Source organism: Trichechus manatus, unplaced genomic scaffold (assembly GCF_000243295.1).
Source record: "Trichechus manatus latirostris isolate Lorelei unplaced genomic scaffold, TriManLat1.0 scaffold00025, whole genome shotgun sequence".
Taxonomy (NCBI): domain Eukaryota; kingdom Metazoa; phylum Chordata; class Mammalia; order Sirenia; family Trichechidae; genus Trichechus; species Trichechus manatus.
In genome coordinates, this window is record NW_004443961.1 from 6,342,298 (window position 1) to 6,362,095 (window position 19,798).

The following is a 19,798-nucleotide window of genomic DNA, read 5'->3' on the forward strand; positions in this document are numbered from 1 at the left end:
CTAACTTGATAACCCATCCCAGGAGCTAAACATTCTAATTATAATTTTTTTCTTAAGTCAAATGCAAATTGCTATGCTCTGACTTGACCTGTAGTTACATTTTCAGTAATAGGCTGAAGAAGTCTGTGTGTGTGTGTGTGTGTGTATGTTTTAATCCTTTCTGTGCTCATAGATGGTCTTAACATTTCCTCTGAAACTAAGATTCTGTCCTAAAATTGTGGGTGCTGTCCTAAAATTGTCTTAATGGACAAATATTCCGAAAAGTTCTCTGTGTTCTTCCAACTTGCAGAAAGAAAATGGACTCTCTCCTTGATACGTGTCTTCAGGGAATTGTCTGGCTTCTCTTGTTATACTTTCATCTCTGTTGGCTTCATGCTCTGGCAGTTGCTCCCCATGTTGTGGCAGAGATGACTGTTGGCTGCTGTGGGTGAATAGACCAGGAACAAGTTCTGGGGTGGAACTTTCTTGGCCTAGCTCGGGCCTGTGCCCATCCCTGAAACAGTCGGTGTTACCACAGGGATGGAATGTTTGGTTGACCTGTCTAGCCTCACTTAAAAAACATGGCCCAAACTTAGGGGAGAATCAAGGTGCTTTTACCTGAAGAAGGTCAAAGTGTTGCTTGTGAACTCTCGTGAGCAAGTTTATAACTGCATACCTTATTGGATACTAATCACATTATCAAAGGCACTTATTAAATAAAAATAGGTGTTGCTATCACATAGCAGTCTTGGGACTTTCAGTCAGTTTGGCTTTTTAAGATCATGTTGCTCCAAATACAAAGTGATGATCTGCAATACATGAAAACAGAAAAGTAGTAGATAGGCTTAAAACCAGGTGAATATCTACATGATCAGAAACGGAATAGAAAGCGATGAACATGGATGAAGCCAGGGCCTGGTGTCTCGTGTTCTAGAGGCAGGCACAGCGCCTGAGGGCTTGGCCCAGGACGGTGTCAGTAAAATTGCTCCATGTGCCAAGAGACTGGTTGTTTCTGGCTCAGGCCAGATTCATTTCTTGAAGCCAGGGACCAAGGGAGGCATCTTGTTTATGATATAAAACCTTTAGTAAAGAAAAAAATAAAGGTGTTATCACCACCTGGGGCTTCAGAAAGCTTTTTGTCGAGGTGGGAGAACATGTTCAGACTCCTGAACAAGAACTGAAGGAATCATTTGCAATGGGAGTATCCGTTTGGAAACAGGATTTGCAGTATATCCAATACTACTGCAGGCAGGAGTGCCAAACATGCTTTTATAAGATCCATCTGTTTTTGGGTGTTAGGGTGGATAAGAGGGAACTACTAAATTGCTAGACATGAGGAATAAGGCTGGAAATAAAGAATGTACTAATTAAGGTAAGGTTAGCTACTTTAGAAGCCCTTGTGGTGCAGTGGTTAAAGCACTCGGCTGCTAACCAAAAGGCCTGCCAGCCACTCTGTGGGAGAAGGATGTGACAATCTGCTTCTGTAAAGATTTACAGCCTTGGAAACCCTATGGGGCAGTTCTTCTCTGTCCTGTAGGGTCCCTATGAGTCAGAATTGACTCGACCACAGTGGGTTTGGTTTTTGGTTAGCTACTTTAACTGATAAACATCAAAATTGAAAGACATTTATTTCTTGCTCATATAACATCCAACAGGGGGTGGGGGAGCACTTTGCTCCCCACAGTGATTCTGGGATCTGGGCCAACAGAGGCTCTGCTACTTCAGCAGTGTCCTCTGAGTTCACCTTGTGCGTAGGTCTACCTGGTAGGCAGGGAGAGAGGTCATAGATAGGAGATTTTTTTATCGGACAGGGATGGAGGTGGTGCAGATCATCTTTACTCACAGTCCACTGGCTTGGAACTCAGTCCCATGTCTGTACAGATGGCAGAAGAGTCTGGGAAATGTAGTCTACCTGAGTGTCCAGAAAGGAATGGAGACAGATTTGTCATGTAATTAGTTTGTGGGAGAGAGAAGAACGAGGACTCTTGTGTTTCTACAGAAAGTGAAATGGAAGGTTCAATAGAACAGAAGCGAGAGAGAATAAATGTAAGCATGAAAATAAGCCTATGAATCCAAATTCCACAATGCTAGGAAAAATGGAATTTTAAGAAAGACAGAGTAGGGAGACTCTTGAGACTGCTGGCAAAACTTGTACATATGCCAAGGTCTGACCTCACAGAACAAACACTTGATGGTAAATGTTCACTGTTCTTTAATTGTCAGGAGTAGAACCTCTACTGGAAGGGGTGGCATCAGCTCCTTCTTCCCATGTGTCCAGTGGTGAAAGTCGAACCCTTTTTTCAGATTTCAGCACTCCCAATTACAGCTGGCTCAGCCTTTTGTTCTGAGTGTCTTCCTTGATTTGTGGAGCTTGGCCACTGTGCCTGTTTGCGCACATTAGACACTGAAGTGTTTGTAGAATAAATGTCATAGCTCGTTACTGTAAGCATCATTGCAGAAGCACAAGTACTAGAATTGAAGATGGATGTAAGTTAGTATTTGATTAAAGATCCTGGCCTTCTGTTCAGTGTCCTTTAGATATGCATTTAACAGAGAGGGGAAGTAAAAGCCTGTGGTGGGTTAGGGACAAGGTGGGATAAGCCTTCATGATTTTGCCCTGCAGAAGGAAAGCTTGCCATTTAGCCCGGGGCCTGAGAACAGATGGATCAAGTGTAGTAATTTTTCAGCAAAATTGATTTCCCAAACAATTAGAGTAGTGGGAAGCCATTTTCAACTTCCTGTGTTTCTTAGCCATGGTAAAAAAGGCAAAGGATAAACAGACCTGGTATGTGATAATTTTCATTGCTACAAAAAATCACCATTCCTCCTGCCACCTCACCTTCTAGGGTGCATCTTCTTAGCAACAGCTATTGGAGTGCAACGTGAATCGAAACCAAAATGGCGAACCTCTGCACTAGCTCCTGTAATTCCCAGTGCTCGCCCTTCCTCTTCCTTCTCCTTTGGTCTGTCAGACCCCAGGAGGGAAGGTTTTTGGCATTTTGACCTCATGGAGAGCTGCCACAACTGCATTTGTTCACCGGTGCAGACAGCACATTCTTATTCTTTTATTTCTTGACAGCTGATAGATTGTAATAGGCAGCCACATCTGAGAAAATAAGTGAAACTGCAGCCATGCCAGGATTCCTTATTACACGTATAGATGAACCATCTTTACTGTGATTATTGTATAAGTTGTACAAATGTGAAGCTTTTTTTGGCACCAGAAATACAGTTTGGCAGAACACGGGACTGATATCAGCTGTATGTATGATTGCTTTCTGGACTTATTCCAATTTGGATTTAAATATATGAAAAGTACATGGGACTATGAGGAAAAGTAGATCATTAAAACTTCATTGATTATGTAGTCTGTTTTTAAATTTGGGCTGATTAATGGGTTTCTGTTGAGTAAAAATAGACCAGGTCCCACCACACCACGTTCTAGATTTCATCAGTGGTCCCTTTCTTTGCCCCTGGGGTGTGAAGGAGCCCACCTGTTCAGAGCTTGTTAACAATACATTACAGCAATGACAATTCTACATTTATTTGAATTAACCAGTATTTTAGTCAATGGTTGCAGAGTTAGAAATCTGAACTGTAGTTTGTAGCCAGATGCCATTTGCTGAGGGAAAAAAAAAAAAAAAAAGCTCCTTAACGTTTATGCTGTGTTTCCCATTACTTAAGGGAGACTCAACCATAGTTACTAATGACATACTTTGAGATCTTCTAATCATAGGTTCTACACAATATCAGGTAATTTAAAAAAAATAATTTAAGTAAATAGAAATGCAGCAAGTCATTAAATAATTCAAATAACGTGAGATAGCATTAGGTTTTAATTGTCATTTTTGTCTTGTTTCTGACACTACTGGCAATGCTCTATAGTGTTTTTGGCAATCATCCAACTAATACCAGTGGAACGTGTGCTGTGTCCTGTGATGGATATACCGTGGTAAAACAGACATGAACCCTCCCTCAGGGAACTGAGATTCTAGGGCCCCAAACAGACTTTAAATTAGTACACAAGCACGTAATGACACATTGTGGTAAGTGACCTCAAGGAAGAGAACAGGGTGCTATGAAATGAAACACTTTTGGTTTGAGATCTACATACAGAAGAAGACCATGAGTGAAAGAGAAACTCCATGTCACTTAAGAAAAGGATTCGTCTTTATAGGGCCACTTTTGGCCATACTCCCACTCAAGAATGGGGCTTTAGCCTAAGCAGACTCATCCTGCCCTGCCCAGTTGTTTCTACCCACTACCCGTCCCTCCTTCCGCCCAGTCAGATCCAAGCAAATCATTTAATTAGCCTCTCCGTCAATGTGCATATTCTAGGGACACATTATGTATTACCTGAAAAACTAATTGCTGCTGAGTTGATTCTGACTCCTAGTGACTCCACGTGTTTCAGGGTAGAAGTCGCATTTCCGTAGTTGTGATCTTTGAGAAGGAGACGGCCAGGCTTTCCTTCCAAGACACTTGTGAGAGGATTTGAACAGCCAACTTTTCGATTAAAACCATTTGTGGTACCCAGGGACTCCTGTGGATTACATACATAATCATATTATATCTATAACCTGTTTACCTAGCTATTGGTAAATGCATTTCCATATCATTAAATATTCTCCCATAAGATACATTTTCATGGCTGTCCATGAAATCATGGTTTTTTAGATTAGTACTCTTATTGTCTCCAGGAAATATTGTTTCCAGTTTTTAGCTTTTTGAGAAATACAGCTTAAGTAGACATTCTTAAAATAGTTAATTAGTGCATTAATTCATGATCATTTTCTGAGGATACGTTCTCAATTGTAGTGTTCCTGTTAATAGATTATTCATATTTAAAAAAAATTTTGATCTGTGTTGCCAAATTGTAAGTGTGATATTTTTGTTAACATGTCAGGGATTGGTTTAGTACGGCTTCGTTTTGCTATTTGTGAGTCTGAAGTCAAGCAACTAATGGTAACAGTCATGGACATTAGTTCTGCATGTTGGATCACTGTTGGCCTTAAGCTGATTTAAATCCTGTTCTTCCCATCTTGATTTCTTAGAATAATAATGAGTCTTCTTACAAGAGGAGTTTCTCCATATACTTCTCCATTGATGATGTTTACTTGGCCGAGAGAAAATGAAAGAACACTTAAAATCCAGGGTGTGTTTTTCTGTCTTCTCTTTGTTTTTCTTCTGATTATTGTTGGCTCTATCCACCTCTTTTCCACTTTTAATCATTTCATAAAATTAATAACAGGGTAAAGGGGAAAATTAAATCTTCCTTATAGACTTCTAGAGAAACAATACATTATTGAAAAGATAATAACAGTGCCAGACGTATCCCCACGCTTGAGTGGGAAGGCAGGACTTGCCAGATAAAATGAATCTGAGATGCTGGATTATTTACTTAAAGTACTGTTGCGTGGTTGTCTAAGGAAGTGTGTCTGAAAAAGTATGTGTTTTCACTTAATTTTAAAAGACGATTTCCAACAAAATTATTTGTTTTCCTTATATTATTTAGTGTTAAATTTCTGACCATGCTGCTGGTCAGAAAGCCAGCATAAATAAAGCCTAAAATAAATTATACTTCTTAAAGGCATTACTTTCTTAGCCTACTTAGCTTTAATCCAGTAGTTTCATGTTCCAGAAGCACTGCCAGAGAGTTTTCTGGTAGCAGGGACATGTTATCACAATGTGTGGAGTGTGTTATGGTGTTTATGGCAGGGTTCGTCTTTTTCCTGAGACTCAATTTCAAGATTCAGTGTCTACATATAGGATTTAAAAATGTGGTAACCTAGAATTTATTTAAGGAGACTTGGTGGCACATGGCTAAGTGCTCAGCTGGTAACCAAAAGATTGGCAGTCCCAATTCACCCAGTGGCTCCATGGAAGAAAGAATTGGCAATCTGTTCCCATAAAGATTACAGCCTAGGAAACCCAGTGAGGCAGTTCTACTCTGTCACATGGGTGTATGGGTCAGAATCGACTCGACGACACTCGACAACAACAACAAGAATTTATTTAATAGCTGTTATTTATGTGTCTCCCAAGTAAGAGCACCCTTGATATATACCATCTAGAGCTTCCATTCTGGGAAAGGCATTATGAGTGTATGGCCATTTTATTATTATTTTTTCTTGTTTATTCCCACTCCTTTTCTAAAAAAAATCTTTCTTCAGTAATATTTTTCTGTATTAGTGTATGAAAATCAGTGTTTGAACTACACAGAAAGGATGAGAGAGGGCAGGGGATGCAGCCTTCGTCTCTGATTCAGCAGAATTGAAGAGGTGGATGCCTCCACTATCAGTCAGATGGTGTTGAACGTGGCCAGCATGGTACTGTGAGACCCGGAAGATGGCTGGTTCTGTGTTCAGGCCCTTGTATTACTCAGCATGTTCCTGTGTGCTCCGTGTTTGCTCAGCGAATGGGAAACTGAAAATCCCAAACAGGCTGGTAGGTAGGATGCAGTCTTGCATCACATGAGCATTTTCCCCATTCACTATCCTTGTGACATCCGGCAAGACTCTTAGCCATTGTATGCCTTAGTTTCTCATCCATGAATTGTGGCAATTGGAGTGGATGATTTACTCGCTAAGGTTCATTCCAGGTGCAGGATGAACTTCTGATGTAATTGTGTCCAAGTAGTCAGTTAAAAGAAAGAGCTCTGGTTGTGCGGTAGTTAAGTGCTTGGCTGCTAACTGAAAGGTTGGCAGTTCAAACCCACCCAGCACCTTCACGAGAGAAAGACTTGGTGATCTGCTTCTGTAAAGATTACTGCCTAGAAAATCCTATGGGGCAGTTCTTCTCTGTCACACCTATGGGATTGCTATGAGTTGGAATCGACCTAATAACAGCAAGAGTCAAGTAAAAAGAAATATCTGAAAGACTGTTAAAAATGGAAGTCAGTATATTTAAACGTTTAGGAGAAAGATTGTTACATATTTCCATGCCATTTCTGTGTGTTCTCATACATGATCTTATAGACTCTTGTGAACAAATACTTGTATTTATAAAACATTTAGATTCCTAAGAGTGTGCAGAGCCTCAGTTTTCTCTCATTTCGCCCAAATTTATCATCTCTCTGAAGTGTGACACACACTGGGTAAATTCAGAACAAAATAACTCCATCTACCCCTATATACTAAAAAGTTCAGTTTCATGCTGTGTTTTACACGGCACAGCAAGAATCTGTTGTTTGGTATCTGTAACTCTGTACTTTTTCAACCTTTCTATCAGATACTTAGCTAGGTGTTGAGAAGCAGAAATTCTGAAAATAATTTCTGCAGAACCTTTTGGGGACCCCCAGAGCAAGCTATTTGAATCCATTCCCCTTCCTTTTGCACAGTCTGTCTGTTTGAATAGTGTTCCCATGGGTCAGAAAGATAGAGTTTCTAGCCCCATACCTTAAATTGCTTTATAATTGCCTTACTTTATAAGGGAGACATATCCTGGCATGGCGAAGCCTGAAGAAAAATATTCAGAAGAAATTAATCTGAACCTGTTAGAAGGAGAGGAGGAAACGTATTTTGGGAAATTGTTAGCTAGACTGGATAGACTCTACCAACATGATGTGATGTCATGCATCAGAAGCGACAGTAATGAGTCACAGACATTTGTGGTGTGCATACTAACTCTTCTCAGGTACATTCCCGGTGCAGGATGAGCTTCTGATGTGATTGTGTCCAAATGTCAGTTAAACGAAGGAGCCCTGGTGGTGCAGTGGTTAAGTGCTCAGCTGGTAACTGAAAAGCCGACGGTTTGAACCCGCCCAGTGGTGCCGTGGGAGAAAGACCTGGTGATCTGCTCTCCTAAAGATTACAGCTGCTAGGAAACCCTATGGGTCAGTTCTACTCTGTCACATGGGGTCACTATGAGTCAAAAAATTGACTTGATGGCCCCTAACAACAAGTGTTTTATACCACACTGGTTTCTTTACAAATACAAAAAGTTTAATCCTTGTGTCAGCCCCATGATGTAGTTACCATTTTTACTTGCAGTTTTTCAGATGAGGAAAATAAGAGGTGAAGTAACTTGCTCAGGGTTACACAGGTAGAAAGTGGTGAAGCTGGCATTTGAATCCAGACTTTCAAGCACTATATGAGGCTTTCTTTTCCTCATCTTCCAAGGCATACTAAACCCAAATAGAATTTTAAAGGGATGATCTTATCTTTGTGTGTCTCTCATACCATTGATTAGAAAGTGATTCTTGGTGGGTTTTATTGTTGAGGAGTTCCTGGGTGGCAGAGACGGCTAAGCGCTTGACTACTAACCAAAGGTTTGGCAGTTTGAACCCAGCCAATGTGCCTTGGAAGACAGGCCAGGTGATCTGCTTTCTACGGAACCATTCTACTCTGTACACGTGGAGTCGCCGTGAGTTGGAATTGACTCAGTGGCAGCTGTCTTAGTCATCTAGTGCTGCTCTAACAGAAATACCACGAGTGGATGGCTTTAACAAAGGGAAGTTTATTCTGTCACAGTCCAGCAGGCTGCAAGTCCAAATTCAGGGCATCTGCTCCAGGGGAACGCTTTCTCTGTCGGCTCTGGAGGAAGGTCGGTGTCATCAGTCTTCCTTTGGTCTGGGAGCTTCTCTGCGCAGGAACCTCAGGTCCAAAGGATGCGCTCTGCTCCTGGCGCTACTTTTTTGGTGGTATGAGGTTCCCATGTGTCTCTGCTCGCTTCTCTCTTTTATATCTCAAAAGAGATTGGCTTAAGACACTATCTAATCTAGTAAGCCTCATCAGTATAACCTCATCACCTCATCACAGTAATAGAATTTACAACACATAAGGAGATCACATATAACCTCATCATAGTGATAGAGTTTACAATGCTTAAGGAAGTCACATTGCATTACACAATCATAACAGTACTGCGAATCATGACCCAGCCAAGTTGACAGATATTTTTGGGGGACACAATTCAGTCCATGACAGCAGCTAACAACAACATTTTTTGTTGACTTAATCCTCTATAGGTAAATCGTAAATATTACATTTGACAACATGTTTCTACACCCCTGGTGTTCAAGTGACTTCTTGTTACCTGCCATCGAGTGGGCCGCCTGACTCTTGGCTACTCCATACACATTAGGGTCAAATGCTGCCTGGTGTGGTGCCACCCCCACGCTCGGTTGCAAATTGGACCATCGTGATAGAGTTTCACTGACTGATTTTTAGGAAGTAGATTGCCAGACCTTTCTTCCTAGTCTCTCCTGCTCTGGAAGCTCTGCTGAATCCTGCTTAGCATTATAACAACACACATATGTCCACTGGCAGATGGATGGTGGCTGCACATGAGGTGCATTGGTCTCCCACATGGAAGGCAAGAATTTTGTCACTGAACCACTGATGTCCCTGGGTTCAAGTGGCTGTTGTTGTCGTTAGGTAACGTTGAGTTGGTTCCAACTCGTAGCGACCCTATGTACAACAGAACGACACCTGCCCAGTCCTGTGCCATCCTCACAGTCGTTGTTATGCTTAAGCCCATTGTTGCAGCCACTGTGTCCATCCGTCTCATTGAGGGTCTTCCTCTTTTTTGCTGACCCTCTATTTTACCAAGCATGATGTCCTTCTGCAGGGACTGATCCCTCCTGATAACACGTCCAAAGTGTATGAAATGAAGTCTCGCCATCCTTGCTCCTAAGGAGCATTCTGGCTGTACTTACTTCCAAGATAGATTTGTTTTTTCTGGCAGTCCATGGTATATTCAGTATTCTTCGTCAACACCGTAATTCAAAGGTTATCAATTCTTCTTCGGTCTTCCTTATTCATTGTCCAGCTTTCGCTTGCATATGGGGCGATTGAAAGCACCATGACTTGGGTCAGGTGAACCTTAGTCCTCAAAGTGACGTCTTTGCTTCTTAAAACTTTAATCTTTGCAGCAGATTTACCCAGTGCAGTGTGTCATTTGATTTCTTGATTGCACTTCCATGAGCATTGACTGTGGATCCAAGTAAAATGAAATCTTTGACAACTTCAATCTTTTCTCCGTTTATCATGATATTGCTTATTGGTCCAGTTGTGAAGATTTTAGTTTTCTTTGTGTTGAGGTGCAGTCCATACTGAAGGCTGTAGTCAGTCTTTGATCTTCATCAGTAAGTGCTTCAAGCCCTCTTCATTTTCAGCAAGCAAGGGTGTGTCATCTGCATAATGCAGGTTGTTAATGAGTCTTCCTCTGATCTCCAATACTGCATTCTTCTGCATATAGTCCAGCTTCTCAGGTTATTTGCTCAGCATACAGACTGAGTTAGTATGGTGAAAGGATACAACCATGCTGCACACCTTTCTTGACTTTCAACCACGCAGTATCCCGTTGTTCTTTTGGAACAACTGCCTCTTGGTCTAATAAGTACAGGTTTCTTCTGAGCACAATTAAGTGTTCTGGAATTCCCATTCTTTGAAATGTTGTCCATCATTTGTTATGATTCACACAATTGAATGCCTTTGCATAGTCAATAAAACATAGGTAAACTTCTTTCTGATATTCTCTGCTTTCAGCCAGGATCCATCTGACATCAGCAATGATATCCCCAGTTCCATGTCCTCTTCTGAATCCAGCGTGAATTTCTGGCAGTTCTCTGTTGATGTACTGCTGCAAATGCTTTTGAATGATCTTCAACAAAATTTTACTTGCATGTGATATTAATGATACTGTTTGATAGTTTTCACATTCTGTTGGATCACCTTTCTTTGGGATGGTGCAAATATGGATCTCTTCCAGTCAGTTGGCCAGGTAGCTGTCTTCCAGATTTCTTGGCATGGACAAGTGAGTGCTTCCAGCACTGCATCTGTTTGTTAAAACATCTCAATTGGTGTTCTGTCAATTCCTGGAGCCTTGTTTTTTGCCAGTGCCTTCAGTGCAGCTTGGACCTCTTCGTTCGGTACCATCAGTTCTTGATTATATGCTGCCTCCTGAAATGATTGAACATCAACCAATTCTTTTTGGTACAGTGACTCTGTATTCCTTCCATCTTCTTTTGTTGCTTCGTGCATCGATTAATATTTGCCCTGTAGAATCCTTTAATATTGCAGGTCAAGACTTGAGTTTTTCCTTCAGTTCTTTCAGCTCTAGAAATGCCGAGAGTGTTCTTCCCTTTTGGTTTTCTAACTCGAGGTCTTTGTACATGTCATTATAATACTTTACTTGTCTTCTCGAGCCATCCTTTGAAATCTTCTGTTCAGCTCTTTTACTTCATCATTTCTTCCTTTTGCTTTTGCTACTCTGCGTTCAAGAGCAAGTTTCAGAGCCTATTCTGACATCCATTTTGGTCTTTTCTTTCCTGTCTTTTAATGACCTCTTGCTTTCTTCATGTATGATGTCCTTGATGTCATTCCACAACTCATCTGGTCTTCGATCATTAGTGTTCCGTGTGTCCAATCTATTCTTGAGATGGTCTCTAAATTCAGGTGGGATATACTCAAGGTCATACTTTGGCTGTTGTAGACATGTTTTAGTTTCCTTCAACTTCAGCTCGAACTTGCATATGAGTAATTGATGATCTGTTCTGCAGTTGACCCCTGGCCTTGTTCTCATTTATGATACTGAGCTTTTCCATCATCTCTTTCCACAGATGTAGTGGATTTGATTCCTATATATTCCATCTGGTGAGATCCGTGTGTATAGTTGCTGTCTATGTTGTTGGAAAAAGGTATTTACAATGAAGAAGTTGATGGTCTTGCAAAATTCTGTGATGCAATCTCTGGTGTCTTTTCTATCACCAAGGTCATGTATTCCAACTATCGATCCTTTTTCGTTTCCAACTTTCACATTCCAGCCCCCAGTAATTATCAATGCACCTTGATTGCATGTTTGATCAATTTAGACTGCAAAAGTTGGTAAAAATCTTCAATTTCCTCATCTTTGGCCTTAGTGGTTGGTGTGTAAATTTGAATAATGGTCGTGTTAACTGGTTTTCCCATAGCCTTGTGGGTATTACCCTGTCACTGACAACGTTGTACTTCAGGATAGATCTTGAAATGTTCTTTTTGACGATGAATGGGTCTTCATTCCTCTTCAAGTTGCCCTTCACAGTGTAGTAGACCATGTGATTGTCTAATTCAAAATGGCCAGTACCAGTCCATTTCAGGTCAACTAATGCCTACGATATTGATCTTTATGCATTCCATTTCCTTTTTGACGACTTCCAATTTTCCTAGATTCATACTATGTACATTCCATATTCCGATAATTATTGAATGTTTGCAGCTGTTTCTTCTCAGTTTGAGTCATGCCACATCAGCAGATGAAGGTCCTGAAAGCTTGACTCAATCCATGTCATTAAAGTCAACTCTACTCTGAGGAAGCAGCTCTTCCCCAGTTGTATTTTAAGTGCCTTCCAACCTTAGGGACTCATCTGCTGGCACTACATCAGACAATGTTCTGTTGTTATTCATAAGGTTTTCATTGGCCAGTTTTTTCAGAAGTAGACTGCGGGGTTCTTCTTTCTGGTTTGTCTTAATCTGGAAGCTCCACTGAAATCTGTCCATCAGGGGTGACCCTCCTGGTATCTGAAATACCATTGGCAAAGCTTCCAGTATCACAGCAACACACAAGCTACCCACAGTATGAAAAACTGACGGACACGTGGTGGCCACTTAGTTTTTAATCTAATTTTAAGGTATTTTCCCTTAATTCCTTCCTAATTACCATTTAATTTTTATAAAGAAGTCTGAAAAGCAGAATATCTTCACACCTTTTTGTATACTTTCAGAGCCATCCTTGCCAGACATTTGCACAAGAAATATTTCTTAGCCATCCTGTGTGTCACAGAGAAAGTATGTTAAGGTGATAGTTCAGTTTTGCTGTTTTGCCAAGTATTAACTTCTCATTTTATTAATCTGTGTATTTGGTTATATGAAATTTCTAATTCCACCATTCAGATGACTAACTTAGTATTTTTGTCTTAGAAAGCTGCTGATTTTTAAAACCATTTTCATCTTTCAATCCAATTCCTAGTTTTCAGTATAAATAATAGATGAATTTGACTTCCTGGGACACTGAGTTAAATAATCATGATTCTATGTAATATAAGTCTCAAGGTAGTGAAATATGTGAGAATTCAATGAAAACAAGCTCCTGATGGTAGTCTTTATATTGGGACTTAACATTTTAAGTAGTATATATGTTTTTAAAGGAGCCCTGGTGGCCCAGTGGTTAAAAGTTCATCTAACCAAAAGGTTGGCAGTTCAAACCCACCAGCTGCTCCTTGGAAACCCTATTGGGCATTTCTGCTGTGTCCTGTAGGGTGACTATCAGTCAGCATTGACTTGATGCAATGGGGTTTTTAAAAAAAGAAAAAAATTTTTTTTTAATGGTCTTAAAAGGAGCAGTTAGAATTGCCATTCTTATTATTTGTATTTCATATCATAAAGTTCGCTTGAAAAGTATTACCTGTTATTGGTTATTGTTCTTCGTACTGGTATGTATTCTGTACATTTTTTTTTTTTTTTATCTAAATGGGACTGTTTTGTCTTCTTTGCCTACTAATTATATAGTCATTCTTCTAAATGATGTCGTTTGATTGTCACAAGGGTTTAACCAAAACCAAACCAAACCTGTTGCCATTGAGTCGATCCCGACTCATAGTGACCCTGTAGGACAGAGTAGAACTGCCCCATAGGATTTCCAAGAAGTGGCTGGTGGATTCCAACTGCTGACTGTTGGTTAGCAGCTGAGCTCTTAACCACTGCACCACCAGTGTTCCACAGGGGTTTAGGTAGGTATTATTATTTGTCAGTACTAACAGGAGTAGCTTTTCTCTGTGCTGCTGAAGTTTTGGACTCTGGTGTTGCCCTTTGTGTTTGTTATGTTGGGTATTTTATAACTTTATTTCTGAATATGTAAAATTGAAGATTCCATCTGTCCATTGTGCTTCTAGTCAGTCAAGTGGTACATCTTGTTGTATGGTTACAAAATCCAAGACTTATGGAAAAGGGGAAGGGGACACTAAAGTGCGTAATACAGTTTCTAAATTGAGAATGATTGAGACTGATGGCAAGGTAATTGATCCCTGTTTTTCTTGAATTGGGGAGACAGACGCACAGGGGGTGGGGTGTAATCTAAGCCATCCACAGGTGTCCATTGAATTGATTTCACATAGTCAGGGTTCCACACAGGGGTGTATTTGCAAATGGATAGAAAAGTGAGTACTGTCACTGATCACCTGAAATCCCTAATTGCCAATCTCAGTCCCCAAAACAGGAACCTATAGATGCCTGGACATCCTCTCAGATATTGCTGTGACAGATTTGATGTTAGTGACTCCCTCTTGACCATGGCCTGCCTACTGTTGATTCCCCTGACCTCTGTAGCTTACATACGACATGGAAGCCAAGTGTATGTGAATTGGGCATCAAAGCACCATCTGAACAAACAAGATGAATATCAGGCTAAAGTTGTTTTTCCAAGACATTTTCCTCAGAAGTAGTGTTCTGCACTTTACCAGCCCATCTCTTCCAGGGAGGTACCATTGCCTCAGTTAGCTCCTTGAAGGGAGAGTATCACCCTTGATCCATTCCTTTGTTTTTCTTCATGAAGCAAACATCAGTAACAGTGTAAGAAAATAGGAAACCTTCTACTGATGATTTCAAACTTTTATTCCTTCCGTTAGTCAAAGATTGAATTTCAACCTAAAATATTTTTATATTTCCCATGATCCTCATTTTTAACACTCCTAAGGCAAGATAATTAAAATAACTTAGGATTCTATAAATAACTAATAATGAAAGCAGTGATATAGTTAATAGTATTGGATTCAGAGAGACAAAGAAAACAATTAGAGGGGTGGTTGACTTGCATTCGGTGTGAGCAAGGATGAATTGTCCCTGGATAGCAGAAGGGCAAGCAGGAAGACTGGTAGCAGCTGATATGCTGAGATGGGCAAGCATGTGCTGCATCTGGGCTCCTGGGGCTGGACTCCTTGGGTTGGGGAGGTATGTGCGTGTTGACCTGCAGTAATAGACAAGCCTGCAAACCTCACTGGTGCACTTAATGCTGTGCTTGGGAATTCAGATTTTATTCTTAAAGCAGAACAGTGTCATTAAACCTTACTGAACTAAAAAAATGAAAGATTACAAGATTTTTGAGGGAGATTAAAGTAATAGCTATAAAGATGGATTGGTGCTAGAAGAGACTGCAGGCGGGGAAATTAGTTAGCCTTGTTATTCTGGAATTCAAGGTCTGACATTGAAGCTGGAAGGATGCTGGCAGGAGAAGCTTACACAGGAGACATTTTAGAGGAAGAATTAACTGGGGGTGGTGACACTGGATTTCTAGGAGTGGAGGGGCAGGGAGACATCAGGAAATGTCGACTGTGAATTCAGGAATATGGATGAATAGTAGTATTGTTGATAGTGACAGAACGTCTGTTCGCTGTTGAATGTGAAGTTGGTTTAGGCATGTTGAATACAAGATGTTGCCTGAGCTTTCAAATCATAATGCCTGTCAGTCTTAGACTCTATGAAGCTTGGGGCTTGAGATTACTAAGACTTCAGAATTAATTTGCCTGGAGATGATTATTGTATCTCCAAGATATTGAGAGATTTATTCTGTCAACACTATTCAGTCAACCAGTCTGTGGCCGGGTATGTTAAGGATTGTCAGTATATATCCGTTCAATCTTTGAGACTATTTCCATGTTGTCATTTGAGTGATGACTGCCCCAATGCATAGAGTGTTGACCTAGACCTAATTTAAACATATGTGAAGTCTATATAGGAAACTTGTTATATAAAAGACTTCAATAACTGTGTATTCATGAGAGTCAAGGTCCTAATGGATTAAAAATAATCTTTACTTTGAAATTCTCACCTAAACACAGTGGATAGGATTGTGGTGGTGGTGGTGGTGAGGTATTATAGGTGATGTGATGCAGACGAGACTGTTCATTTACACCTAAATTAATTTTTGGTTACCTTGTGAGCATATGTGTGTTGATAAGCATGAATGTGATTAAAATCTTTCATGGAGAAACTTTATCTTCCTCCATTGGTTAAAGTGTTCTAATCACATATTTGTTGCCTGCTTTCGTTCCTTGCCCACCCGGGTTTATCAGCCTAACAGACCTTTCAGATTTCAGCTCATTTCAAATGTGCACGCTTCCCTTTTAGTTCTGGTGCGCGGTTCCCTGTGAACTCTACAAAGCATGTTTCCATCTTTCCCATTTATAAGTGTGAATATATAGGTTGCTGCCTCCATTCAGAAGAAATTGGGTCTATCACTCACGGAATGTTTGAAAATGTAAAACATTATCCTCAATTATGTAGTGAATAAATATTCACGTCTGGTCCATTCAGGGGTTGACTAGATGTGGTTGCTGTGGAGCTACTGCAATGCTTAAAGCACTCCAACCCATTGTGTTTCAGTGCACCTGCAGGAAAGACATGGTGAAGATTTCAATGGATATCTTCGTGAAGAAATTTCAGCCAGACAGATACCAGCTTTGGAAGCAAGGAAAGGATATCTACACCATTGATCACACGAAGCCTACTCCGGAATCCACCCCTGAAGTCAAGGCATGGCTGCAGAGGAGGAGGAAAGTCAGAAAAGTGCCCAAGAGGTAGTGACCCCTCCCCAGGCCATCCGCCATTAGCACGCTGCGCTTGCTCAGATAAAATCTGTCATTGAACAGGATGTTCCCAAAGGCAACCCGTTTGCTTTTCTCTACTTATTCATCATATCTTTACTTGATATTTTACTGAAAGTCTGAGGCAAAGTATTTTCATTTCTTGAGAAATATAATATGTAGTTGTAGGAAGAAGCATATATTGTGTTTGAGAATGGAGTATTTCTGAAGTTGCTATACGTGGCAAACAACAATTCTAGAGCTCCTTAGACCTTTTACTGTAATGTATTTAAAATCATGTTGGTTCTCACCATTCACTGCCATATTTCTGTCAACTTCAGTAACGCGATTTCCACCTTTTTTGTTCTGCTAGTGATTTTCTCTCTACGTGAGCAGTTTTTGTCTTCATTTGTCAAACATCTGAGATATTTTTCTCATTTGGATGGCCATATTTTACCACATTTTATACACTCGATTTTATTCTTTGACACCTTGTAAAGGAGAGCATGTGGTGTTCTGTAGCATGGTGTCCCTGTGAATGCTATTTGGCATTCCATTTCTGTGGCAGTGCCCTTTCCAGAAGGTTTTAGGCCTGCTGTGGGCATCTTGCTGCTTAAAAACCCATTGAATGGGGCATGTGTTGGGTTGCACAGGTCCTCAGGCTGCCTTTTATTTTAGGCAGTTACATTTTCCAGTTTGTTACATTTTTTCTCTCCAGTATTACTCCTTGTTTTTATTTCAGATTATAAAAGTGATATTTGTGCATTGGAGAGTTTGTAAAATAAGGAAATGAATAATGAAGGCATTCCAAATCACCCATAACCTTGCTATCTAGAGATGACCAATGTTAACATTTTGTATTTATCCTTTACATATGTATTTGCTGTTTATTATATAAAATTATGCCCCTTTCCAGAACTGGGGCCATGCTCTATTAACAATTTGATGACCTGTTTTTTGAGTGTACTTTCATGTAATTAAGTGATTTGCTACAACGTAATTTTTAATGCCTGTATGTATTTAACCAGCACCTGTATTTGGATCTGTAGCTTGTTTCCCTTTTTTTTGGTGTTAACTCAGTAGCACTGATTCTAAAACTTTGCCACACTCTGACACTTGTTTTTTGACTTTTTTCCCCCTGACATTTATTTTGTGTTGTTTTAGAATGGTAATGAACAGAGGACCTTTAAGAACATGGAGTCACATTTCCACAGTTTGTAGGAGATTTATCACCAAGAAACAGTTTCTGAGGGACAGAACTAGTTAGCAGCAGAACTAAAGCTCAGCTGTTCGTATTTCACCCTATAGTTTACATCAGTGATTTTTAAACAGTTTTCAAATCAACTTAGTGGATCAGGACCGACATTTTTAAATTAGGAAGTAAATTAGAGTAAAAAGTATCATACTGCATCCGATGTGGTAAGGATAAGTACTACTTCATGACACGTGTGAGCATGTGTGCATGCGTGTATTGTGTCACCATCTAAAATGTACATCTTACTATGGGTTGTATTAAAAAAGGTTTGAGAAACACAGGTTTAGAGGGTCAGTGCCTTTGACAGATGTCTTAATACACCTTACCAAAGAATTGAGCTTTAGGAGGAAGGGCACTCAGTCCTGAGTTCAGAAGAAAACCAGCAGAACGTCTTGAGAATTGCTCTCTAATGGACAGAAGTCACAATGCTCTAACTAGGTGTATGATCTGGTCTCCTAGTTATTAACCACAGTGGTCCTCTGACTTGACAGAGAACATAGATCTATGACAATTCACGGATTTGAAATGGCTTTTCAGTAGCTTAAAATAATCAGTGGACTTTGCTGATAGCAGCGCTCACCTAATTAGAAAGCCTAATGTTAAGGGGCTTGTTTAATTTGCCCAGTCTTGTGGCTTGACCATACAGATTGCAGATCTCCCTTAAGTAATACTCTGTCTAGGGAAATCTAATGGAAGGAATGATCCATTGAAATCTAAAAGAGATGCCAGCTATCTTGCTTCACCTGCCCTGGTGGCACAGTGGTTAAGCCCTCAGCTGCTAACCAAAAGGTCAGTGGTTCAAACCCAGCAGCCACTCCAAGGGAGAAAAATGTGGCAGTCTGCTTCTGTAAAGATTACAGCCTTGAATCCCTGTGGGGCAGTTCTGCTCTGTCCTGTAGGGTTGCTATGAATCGGAATCAACTCGACTGCCATGGATTTGGATTTTTGGTATTATGCTCTAGTACATCATGGGGCAGAGATTTTCCGCATAGATTCTCATTCAAAGTGATGATGGTAATGCTGCCACTGATACTACTGCTGTTACCATCAGCAGCAGCAGCAGCAGCAGCAGCAGCAGCAGCTGTCAATGCTAATTTACACAGCTCATCCCTGACTAACATCTCATCTCTGATCTCTTTCCTCCCTGACTTCCTACAGCGCTTAGTGCTGTGGTGTTTCCTTGTGTGTGTGTATTACATGGGGGTTGTGTGTTTATATGTGTTTTGGACACTGAAACACATGTTGCTTTGATTTGTTTTGTATGGTTCCTACATGAGAGTATTAGAAGTGTTGTGCCACGTACAAAAAGGCATCTATGACAAAGCTGTCAAGTGACTGACTGGCTAGAAAATACTAAAAGAGGAAAAACTAAAAATGGTACCCACTCTGAAGATAACAAGTTGATATTAAATGTTGAATACATACAGTTAACCTTCCTCTTCTCCTAATTCCTTTAGCTATTGATGATTTGGCATTTACTCTAATGATTTCACACATGCTTGAGAATTATACAGAAGGGAAGAAAAAGTAGTCAGTAGTTCACCTTGCAATGTAAATAACTTACTCAGATTTTAACAACAGCTTTATGGGTTCTTCCTTTTCCTTTCTTCATTGTCCAAATTGCATTTAATTTACTGATTTTATTTTCTCTCCATGTCATCAATTTTTACCACAGACTTCTTTTAATGTTGTTATAAAATTTTAGCAGTGACTTTTTTTTTAAAGTAATGTTTAATAATCAAGTATTTACAGTTATTTCAATTTTACTTTTTGGTAACTTGCTTTTAAAACTGTTAAGATTTCAACGTCAAATGCATTGCATCAGTTGTGAAGATTGCCTTTGCAAAATGATTAAAACACTGTCAGTTTTGTTTTTTTTTTAATTTTTTTTATTGTATTTCAGGTGAAGGCTTACAGAACAAATAGTTTCTCATGAAACAGTAGTGCACATATTGTTTTAAGACATTGGTTAACAACCCCACAACATGTCAACCCTCTCCCTTCTCGAC

At 40.1% G+C, this 19,798-nt stretch overlaps 1 protein-coding gene across 4 annotated transcripts in view; it reads left to right on the plus strand.

Annotated features, from left to right (window-relative positions):
• KDM4C (lysine demethylase 4C) overlaps positions 1-19,798 on the plus strand; it is a 392,853-nt gene that overhangs the window by 174,486 nt on the left and 198,569 nt on the right. For all 4 annotated transcript variants that reach the window (XM_023728605.1, XM_012554717.2, XM_023728606.1 and 1 more), the window contains one exon: positions 16,335-16,528. In XM_023728605.1, coding sequence (XP_023584373.1) covers positions 16,335-16,528 — 194 coding nt within the window. The remainder of the gene's footprint in view (positions 1-16,334; positions 16,529-19,798) is intronic.